The following is a 10,627-nucleotide window of genomic DNA, read 5'->3' on the forward strand; positions in this document are numbered from 1 at the left end:
GCTTTATGCAAGATTCAGTATCCAGAGGAAAGTGAACAGCTAGCTGATCTCCCTGGAACTCTTTTGACTGTAAATCTAATTAAAAGTCAGCTATATTATGGGGTTCAGCTACCAATGGAGCTCTGCAATCATTCTGGAGGGATATTGCTCTCACTTATTAAGATCATCTGTTTGCTAAAATGATCTAGGATTGGGGATGTGAACTGTGCTTAAAACAAAGCCACCTTCTATTAAGGTTTTTGAAGGTATTGGCATTGAAGGTCTTGTGGACCTTCAAGAGTCCCAAGACAGCTAGAAGCACAGGGCTATGGAGTTGTCTTGGCAAGCTTTCACTCCCACCCACCCACCCAAAGTGGTACCTTCTTGCTGGTGTCTCCTCCCTAAGGCTAGGAAATGAGTTCTGGTTTTGCACTCGTGTTGTCACCACATTGTTCCTTCTGGCCTTTCCTTTCCATGCCTAGTTAAGATGTCAGCCCCTTGATCTCTGCAGAGGAAAGCTATGTTCAGTCGGATAAACAATTTTAAACAAAGGAATAGGACGGACGGACTGTGATCCACAACTCACACAAAAGACACTGGACTCAGGAGCTTCTGTGGCCCTCAACAAGAAGAACTCTTACTGGTTGAAGGTTCATCACAGCTCACTTTTATTTTGTTGGCTGGTTAGTTGGAGTTGTTTCCTTGCAGTCATTTGATTACCCAACTAGGTAACATGGTCTTAACATATATATATCCTGGCTGTACAGTTTTTTAACTGTTATTCGTTTTAATTTGTTTTACATTGTTATTTGTATAGGTCTTTTGGTGTTGTTCAGTTGTATGTTGTGAAAGAGCACCTTATTTCGTTGTTCTCAGGTTTCTGAGTACAATGACAATAAATTTATCTTATCTTATCATCGGTGCTAGAAGGAAGTGGAGTTTATGGGGAGGAAAAAAGGGTCTGTGAATCCTTGACACTCTCTGTGCTTGGTTACTTTCTTGCAGACGTCTCATTACCCAACTAGGTAACATCATTCATGCTGGCTATTCTAGAACTATTCTTTCTCTCCCTCCCTCCCTCTCTCTCCTTCTCCCCCTCTCTCTCCCTCCCTCTGTGTCCCTCTCCCTCTGTCTCTCTGTCTCTCCCTCCCTCTCTCTATCTCTCTCTCCCTCCCCCCCCAAAAAACCCTTACTCTACCCCACTTCTCTATTGGTTTTCTCCCCCTGCTCTCAAGTCATCACATCATTATCTGGCTAGGACTTATTCAGCAAAGGCGCCTCATGCAGAACAGGGGGAAACCTGGCTTCTTTTAATAAAACCTGGCTTCTTTTAAGAATTTTTTTTTTTTAAAACCCGCTTGCTCAAAACAAACCCTGGCTTTGTTCAATGCATGAACCCAGTTTGTTCCTGTGGGGTAGGGAAAGCCAAGATGCATTCTTCATTTTCGAACATCGCCCTCTCCTCTCAGGGTGATTAATTAATAGTCAGGAACAGAAGGATCCTGCTCACAAAAAAAAGGAAGAAAAAAAACCCAACAACCCCTAAGTCAGAATGGCTCAGATCTCTCTGGATATTCTTTTAAGGATGCAACAGTTAATATCGGCTGGGGGAGGCGGTTTGCTGAGAGGGAGGTTGTGTTTCCCCATCACGCCAAGTCTTCTGCTAAATGAATGGCCGTAATTGAAAAAGCAAGGCACTACACACACACACACACACACACACACACACACAGAGAGAGAGAGAGAGAGAGAGAGAGAGTTTACAGAAAGAGGTGTTGTCAAGAGCCAAGCCCCCATCCCACCCCCCCAATTCTCGCTTCCCTTACAGGCTAAGCTTCTATTGTGTGTCCTTGCGAGCTAATTTCTTCCCTGATCAAAAATGCCCACTGCCCCCCCCCCCCACATCCCTTTCTCTGAAAATGTAGTAATAACTAATTCATCCTCGCAGAGCCTTCCATTCTGCACCTTTTCCTTTTTATTTATATAAATTGTTATATCTGCCTCTGTTCTTCCTCTCTGGAAAGTGAAAGCAAGAAAGAGAAAGGGGGGAAGGAAAGAAAGAAAGAAAGAAAGAAAGAAAAAGAAAGAAAGAAAGAAAGAAAGAAAGAAAGAAAGAAAGAAAGAAAGAGAGAGAGAGAGAGAGGGAGGGAGGGAGGGAGGGAGGGAGGAAGGAAGAGAAAGAAGGAAGGAAGGAAGGAAGGAAGGAAGGAAGGAAGGAAGGAAGGAAAGAAAGAAAGAAAGAAAGAAAGAAAGAAAGAGAAAGAAAGGAGGAAAAAGAAAGAGAAAGAAAGGAGGAAAAAGAAAGAGAAGGAAGAAAGGAAGAGAAAGAAAGAAGGAAAAAAGAAAGAAAGAAGGAAAAAAGAAAGAAGGAAAAAAGAAAGAAGGGAGGGAGGGATGGGAGACAAGAAGAAAGAGAGAGAAAGAAGGAAGGAAGGTATGAAAGAGACATTAAGGAAGAGAAAGAAAGAAGAAAGGAAGGAGAAAGGAAGAGAAGGAAGGAAGAAAAAAGAGAGAAAAGAAGGAAGGAGGGAAGGAGGGAGGGAAGACAGGAAAGAAGAGAGAGAAAGAAGGAAGGAGGAAAGGTAGAAGGGAGGGAGGGAGGAGGAAAGGAAGGGAAGAAAAGAAAGCTCATTTACAGCCTCTTTAATATCAGTGAAAGCAGATTATATTTTAATCGTTCTATTCCTTTTCAGAAACCTCAGTTTCCTGCGATGTGGTCAAGGGGGAGAGACCATTTTCACACACACACACACACCCCAGCATGCAGGCATACATACGTGGGAATGACATTTTCACCCACTCATGGGAGAATTTGCTTTCTTTCTTAGATATTGACACCAGGCTCTTAATTGTCCAAATCTAAGCGATCCCATCAATGAACATCCCCCCTTCCTAGAAGGAAAGCAAGTGAGAGGTTGCACAAAAACACCCCAAAGGGGGAAGCCACCTTTTCTGCAAAGAGTTTGACTTTCGAATGTGTGAAGAATTGCTTTCCTCCAGGCAGGGAAGTGAAACACTCAGGGATCTTTTTGCAAACTACGAAAAGCAAGTCCACTGATCCCCCCGGGGAGGGACAGTGCAGAATAGAGGGGGGAGGTAAGGTTTCCCAAAGTAAACATGAGCAGCTTCAGGAGAAAACACACACACACACACACACCGTTTTCCACTTGTAGACCCACAAGGAAGAGCTAAGATGCATTTCCTCCAAACGACAGATACATTCCAGAGCACTTTAAAGTCGTTAGGGGGCCCAGGGGGGTCTCTGAGCTAGCTCGGTGGTTTTCTTGTGGACGTTTCATGACCCAGCTAGGTAACATCCTCAGTGCTAGACACTGGGATTGCACTTCATTAGAACCAGCACTGAGGATGTTACCTAGTTGGGTCAGGAAACGTCCACAAGAAAACCGCCGAGCTCAGAGAGCAGCCAGGACCCCATGGTTCAATCCTGAGCTTCAGATACGTTCTTCTATTAATTCTAGCACAATCTAGTGAACTGACTTTGCCTTGAATGGAAATTCAGGCCAGGCCATCTAGTCCAACCCCCCCCCATCCAAACAGAAGACCCTACACCATTTCTGACAGGTGGCAGTCCAGTCTCTTCTTGAAAGCCTCCAGTGATGAAGGTCCCTCAACTTTTGAAGGCAACTTCTGTTCCATGGGTTGATTGTTCTCACTGTCAGTAAATTCCTCCTTATTTCTAGGTTGAATCTCTCCTTGATCAGTTTCCATCCATTATTCCTTGTCTGGCCTTCAAAGGTGCCTTGGAAAATAGTTTGACCCTCTCCTCCTCTCTGTGGCAGCCCCTCAAATATTGGAAGATGCTCTCCTGTCTCCCCTGGTCCCTCTCTTCCCTAGACTATCCAAGCCCAGTTCCTGCAACCGTCCATCAAGGCATTTCTGTTCTCATCCAAGAAGCTTCTTCGGTTCTCACTGAAATTAAGTTCTCACTTAAAAATAGACCTCCAATAACTCACCCACCTACTTTCAATCCACTTGCATATCAAGGGATTCTCACCCAGGACCATCCCTAAGCTGCTATCTTTCTAGCTGCAAGTCTCTCGCTCCTATCTCTTAATTATTCTTCCCACCCAGCCATCAGCCTCTGTAGATTCTCCACCTTTGTCAAATAGCTTGAATTTTGCCTGGGGCATATTGAATGGAGATGCCTTTGGAGTGGTTGTCCTTTGAAGTTCTCACCTTCGCCCCACTTTACTGGTCCTTCTCTTTTTGGAAAAGTCCATAGTTTTTTTTTTGCTAAAAAATGGAAACTAGAGATAGTCCACGAATTAGAATGGACCATTCAAAGTTTCAATGGCACTGAAAAAACCAAGAGTTTATGATCATAGATAGATAGATAGATTAGTAAGTAGGTAGATGGATGGATGGAGAGAGAGAGAGAGAGAGAGAGAGAGAGAGAGAGAGAGAGAGAGAGAGAGGAAGGAGGAAGGAAGGAAGGAAGGAAGGAAGGAAGGAAGGAAGGAAGGAAGAAGGAAAGAAAGAAAGAAAGAAAGAAAAAGAAAGAAAAAGAAAGAAAGAAAGAAAGAAAGAAAGAAAGAAAGAAAGAAAGAAAGAAAGAAAAGAATTATTTATTGGTCAAGTGTGACATACAAGGAATTTTCTTGGTGCAAATGCTCTCAGTGTACATAAAAGAAAAAATACATTCATCAAGAGTCAAGAATTATAAGGTACAACACTTAGTAATAGCCATAGGGTACAAATAAGCAATCAAATCAATACTAGGAAACAGTCAATAAAAATCATTAGGATACAAGCAACAAGATTACAGTCATACAGTCACAAGTGGGAGGGGATGGGTGATAAGGAGTGATGAGAAGATTAATAGTAATAGTAGTGCAGACTTTGTAAATAGTTGGACAGTGTTGAAGGAATTATTTGTGTAGCAGAGCGATGGCATTGAGATAAAAACTGTCCTTGTGTCTAGTTGTTCTGTGTGCAGTGCTCTATAACATCGTTTTGAGGGAGGGAGTTGAAACAGTTTATGTCCGGGATTTGAGGGGTGTGTAGATATTTTCACAGCCCTCTTTTTGACTCGTGCAGGACACAGGTCCTCCATGGAAGGCAGGTTGGTAGTAATTGTTTTTTTCTGCAGTCCTAATTGCTCTCTCTGAAGTCTGTGTCTGTCTTATTGGGTTGCAGAATCAAAGTTGGTTAGATTAGATTAACAGAGTGGGAAGGGACCTTGTAGGTCATCTAGTCCAACCCCAACCCCCCCAATCCCCGGCAAAAAGCAGGAGATCCTACACCATTTCTTACAGGTGGCAGTCCATTCTCTCCTTAAAAGTCTCCAGGGACGAAACTCCCACAACTTCTGACGGCAAATTCTGCTCCAGGCGTTGATGGTTCTCACCGTCAGAAAATTTCTCCTTATTTCTAGCTTGCATCTCTCCTTGATCCGTTTCTGAAGTTGCCTTCGGAAGTTGTGGGCGCTCCATCACTGGAGGTTTTGAAGAAGAGACTGGACTGCCACCTGTCTGAAATGGTATAGGGTCTCCTGCTGGAGCAGGGGGCCGGACTAGATGACCTCCAAGGTCCCTTCCAAACTCTGTGTGCAAACTCAGTTCCAGGGCGTTTGAGAGCAGAAGGACAGGCTGTAAAATGAGGAGTCAACCAGCAGGGAAGGTCCCAAAAGGACTTTCCCAAGAGGCAACTGGACTTTCCGGTTCTTCTTTGAAGACGTTTTGCTTCTCATCCAAGAAGCTTCTTCAGCTCTGGCTAGTTGGTGGGGAATGGAAGGATTGATATTCCTTGAAACAGCTGGTCATTTGCATCCTTTTTAGAGAGTCGTTGAGGCCACTTGGAGGTTTTATCGCCCTGAGTAGTGCAAATGGGTGTGTTGGAACTGTTGTAGATTGACTATTGTAGCTTGTATTGGGTCTTTCAACAGCTTTAAGAAGGTCTCTACACCCATTTGAGCCACTCAGGTGATTTTGAGGACACAGACAAACCTCCAAGAGGCCTCAAAGACTCTCTAAAAAGGATGCAAATGACCAGCTGTCTGCAAGGAGTATCAATCCTTCCCTTCCCCTCCATCCAGTTAGAGCTGAAGAAGCTTCTTGGATGAGAAGCAAAACGTCTTCAAAGTATAACCAGAAAGTCCAGTGGCCTCTTGAAAAAGCACCTTTGGGTCAATCATGAAGGAGAATCTCTGTAGTTATTGAGCGGGGAAGGATTTGTTTCTCTTACATATTACACTCATCCTATTTTCTTCTCTCTTTCTCCCCCACCATTCTTAAGTACCCGGGATCTTTCCTGCAAGAAACTCCCAAGTCCCAACCCACCCCCATGGGAAGTGGGGAGGGCGATAGGTGCTACTTTTAAGCAACCCCCGCTGGAAAGGAGCAACAGGCGTCTTTTGGCCAGGGATCACACATCCCCACGTGTTTCTTAACTGCCACACATCGACCTGTGCGCACCTACTCCTCATCCCTCTGCTTTTCCTTTCCTCTCTGGTTCTTCTCTGAGGTGACTCTTTGCACTGCTCCCATTAAAATTTAAAAAGTTTTTTTTTAAAAAAAAAAAAACAGGGTGAAATTGGCAGCTACGATTCTGGCTAAATTAAATTTCCCGGCAAAATTATAAACACCGGTGTTAAGTACGGATAAATCATTGTTTTGCTAACCTCAACTCTTCCTTCCCTTTCCACACTCCCTTTTCCTTAGGTTGGGGGGTGGGGGTGGAAAAGGTCGTGAGAATGGCTCCCTCTCTCTCTCACACACACACACACACCAAACCCCACTTTTTAGCTTTTGTGTTTTGTTTTGTTTTTTAAACCCTGGCTTGTTAGAAGAAATTGCTCCGGCGAAATTCCCTGGACCCGGGAATTCACGTGTGAATTCGATCCCAGAGATGCGGGCCGGACTTCCTCTAAAGTCAAAGGAACCCGGACCACCGATCGACGTTCCCTTTCTTCCCTCCACCCCCACCCCCACCCCCGCGGGAGAGAAGGGAGGGCGGTTTGGAAGGTGCACAATTGAAAAGCTTTGCACCATACGCTACCAACCCCCACCCCCCACACGCCCCCTCCCCTCCCCCGGAGGGCCCCGGGAAGAGACCCTGCGCCTTTAAACTGGCGCGCTCGGCCAGAAACCCAGCGAGCTTCGCAGGTGTGTGTGTGTGTGCGTGTGTGTGTATGTGTGGGGAGGGGGAGATGGAGAAGAAGGGGGGGGTGGGCGTGATTGACAAGTCCCACAAAAGTTTCCTTTCTCTTGCGCTGAGAACCGCTGGGTTGGTTGCCATGCAAACGGATTTCCCCCCTCCCCATTTAAAAAGAAAAAAAAAACCCACTAACGCCTCTACCTCTTCCCCACCCCCCATTTTCATCCGCAGGCAGCCAAATTGGGGTGAGTGAGAAGAGGTGGGGGGGAGGTCGAAGCGGCATTCAGAAGGAAGGCAGCGTGAGGACGACGTGGGGGAGCGCTGAACTCCGGCGTGCTTGGCCGAAGCCCCCTCCCTCCCCTCAATGGTCCCTCTGTTGCCTTCCAGAGTTGGGAGAGAAAAGCGGCCTTGGCTTCATTGAGGCTTGGCTTATTCCGGGGGGGGGGGGTGGACGGGTGGGAGAGAGAGAGAGGGAGGGAGGAGGGAGCGAGCGGCCTTTTTCCCACGCGCTTTTGGGCAACCTGGCAGATCGGAGAATATTTTTTTCCCCCTTGTTTCTTTTTGAAAGGAGGTTGGGAAGGCAGGGCGAAGCTTTTGGGGTCGCTTGTTCCTGTCCCCTTCCTTCTTACACACGCAGAGCTCTCCCTCAACCTGCTTAACGCCTCCCCCACCTCCCTTGCACACCTAATTCTGGCACCATCACACACACACACACACACACCCCAAAAAATCCGCCTTAACTCTTTGCCGTGTTGGTAAAAGGAGCCAAACAGCGACTTTGCAACCAACTTGGGCCCCTTTTTCTCCCCCTTTCCGTCTTCTCCCACCCCCCACGCCCTCCAACTCCACCCAGCACCTCTTTCCAAAGCGCTGCCCACCCCTCCTCCCACCCACACACACCCCGGCAGCAAAAGTGGCCCTTGGAACGAAATTTCACCGACTTCTTCGTCCGTGGAAAGGCCGTTTTCGCAAATATGGGAAACCAGCGAAAATTGTAATATCCCGGTTAAAGTTCTTAGGATGGAATCAAAGGGTCGTTTTCTTTCTTGTATCTTCGCCCTCTTCCCCCCACAAAAAAAAACGTGTAGAAGCTAGAAATGGGTTTGGAAAGTCGCGTTTGGCTACCCCTTTATTAGGGGTGTCTGGGGGAAAGTTGGTGTGATTTTTAAAACCGGCTAGGAGAGAAGCCCCGGTCCCTTCCCGAGAATATTTGAGGTGTGCAAATTGAAAGGTGTGTGTTTTTTCACCCCGCGCTCCCAGTTTTTGCCCCCCACCCCCCAAAAAAATGGTCGGAAGCGAAATTCATAGGGAAAAAACGAGCCCACCAGGCTTGGAAAACCTTTGTAGGAAGTAGGGCAGTCAATGTTCCCCACTCTGCTCTTCGCACCCCTTCCCCCTCCAAAAAAAGCCATTCACACAAACGAGTGTTATTTTTCTTTTATTCTTCCATTCGAGTTTGGGCCGCCTTTTCCCGAGCGCCCGAGGCGACTTCTTGTAGAACTCGGGACCGAGGATCTGTCTCGCTCCACGGACACGCGGGACTCCCTTCTGCAAACTGTGGGCAGACCTTTTCCGCCCCCCCACAGGCCCCCCCACCCCAATCAACCAATCCCACCCGGGGGCCGGTGCTGCCCCCTCTCTGCCGCTGCGGTTTTGGGGACGGGGCGGAGGGTGAGCGCGACGGAGGCAGCAGGCGGCTTTCCTCAAAAGTTTGCAGGTTTGGCCTGGGGTGGGAGGGGGAGGCTCGTCCTGCCTGGGGCGGGGGGGGGGCGGCTGCGCTTTGATTGGTCGCCACCTCCTCATTTATAGGCCGTCAATCAAACGGCACGACGAGAAGGCCGTTGCTGGGCTGTTTCGGGGAGGGGGCGGCTGGCTAAGCTAGGTGGCTGGACAGAGTTTGGGCACCGTCGGAAGAGCCAGCGAGAGTCGCCGCAGCCGGCCGGCCTGCCTGCCCGCTTCTTGGGTTGTCGAGAAAGCAAAGAGGGGGAAGCGGATCGTCGCCAGATTTTTTTTTTCTCTCTCTCTTTCTCTCTCGTGGACTCGGCTTTCCTCCCCGGCCTCCACGCTGGCGCACGTCCTGTCCGCCCCGGCGATGTACAGCCTGCTGGAGAACGAACTCAAGCCGCCCCAGGGCAACCCCGGCGGAGGCGCCGCTGGCAACGGGGGTCCCGGGAGCGCCGGTAAAGGAGGAGGAGGCGCAGGAGGAGGAGGCGCAGGAGGCGGCGGGCCCAACGCGTCCGTCCCGGACCAGGACCGGGTCAAACGTCCCATGAACGCCTTCATGGTGTGGTCGCGGGGTCAGCGTCGCAAGATGGCCCAAGAGAACCCCAAGATGCACAACTCGGAGATCTCCAAGCGCCTGGGCGCCGACTGGAAACTGCTGAGCGACGCGGAGAAGAGGCCCTTCATCGACGAGGCCAAACGCTTGCGCGCCGTCCACATGAAGGAATATCCGGATTACAAGTACCGACCCCGACGTAAGACCAAGACGCTGCTGAAGAAGGACAAGTACGCGCTCCCGGGCAACTTGTTGGCCCCCAACGGGGGTCCCGGGGGCGGTGGCGGCGGCGGAGGAGGAGGCGGCGGAGGCGGCGGGGTGAGTAGTCCGGTAGGCGTCGGGCAGCGCCTAGACTCGTACGCGCACGTCAACGGCTGGCCCAACGGCGCCTACGCGGCCGCCTCGCTGATGCCCGACCAGTTGGCCTACGGGCAGCACCCGGCCATGGGCAACGCGCAGCTCCAGTCCCTCCACCGTTACGACGTGAGCGGCCTCCAGTACAGCCCCATCATGTCCGGCGCTCAGCCTTACATGACGGCCGCCGCCTCGACTTACAGCATGGCCGCGGCCGCCGCCGCTTACGGCCAGCAGCCGTCGAGCCACGCCATGAGCCTGGGGACTATGACCTCGGTGGTCAAAGCTGAGCCCAGCTCGCCGCCCCCGCAGCCGCCGGCCCTCGCCTCGCACTCGCAGCGGGCCTGCCTGGGGGATCTCCGAGACATGATCAGCATGTACCTGCCGCCCGGCGGAGACGCCGCCGACCCGTCGAGCCTGCAGAGTGGACGTCTCCACGGCGTCCACCAGCACTATCACAACGCCGCCGGGGCGGCAGTCAACGGGACCGTCCCACTGACTCATATCTAAAAGACACCCCCACTCACCCCCCACCCGCCCACCCACTTCCCGACCTGGCCCGGTAAAGCGCCAGCCGCCTGTCTTGGCCCCCGCCGGGCGCCCCGTCGAAGCTCCCGGACGCGGCTCTCTCGCCAGGTCCGGCTTCCCTCCTGCGAAGGAAGCTACCTGCTACCTTTTTGCCTTTTTTTGTTTTATTTCTCCCGCCATCCCGCCTGCGGAGAGCCACGTCGGGCGAAGGAACTTGTCCTCTTTCCCCCTCTCGGTTTGTTTTGAACGAACGCGTAAAGAAGAGAAAAGAAAGAAAGAAAGAAAGAAAAGAAAAACCATGGATTTCTTGCCTGGCTTATCCTAGAGCACAACTGATTGTTTCGTTTTGTTTTTTAAAAAGAGACTTTTTAC

The 10,627-nt window shown here is 49.8% G+C and overlaps 1 protein-coding gene across 1 annotated transcript; it reads left to right on the forward strand.

Moving 5' to 3' along the window:
• Nucleotides 1-9,115: 9,115 nt before the first annotated feature.
• SOX3 (SRY-box transcription factor 3) lies at nucleotides 9,116-10,415 on the forward strand. The gene has a single exon (XM_026716606.2). It carries the CDS (start codon nucleotides 9,188-9,190, stop codon nucleotides 10,235-10,237), a length of 1,050 nt encoding a protein of 349 aa, XP_026572391.1. The 5' UTR covers nucleotides 9,116-9,187; the 3' UTR covers nucleotides 10,238-10,415.
• The last annotated feature ends 212 nt before the right edge of the window (nucleotides 10,416-10,627 follow it).

The sequence above is a fragment of the Pseudonaja textilis genome, chromosome 12 (assembly GCF_049901715.1).
Source record: "Pseudonaja textilis isolate UNSWEBS1 chromosome 12, rPseTex1.2, whole genome shotgun sequence".
Taxonomy (NCBI): domain Eukaryota; kingdom Metazoa; phylum Chordata; class Lepidosauria; order Squamata; family Elapidae; genus Pseudonaja; species Pseudonaja textilis.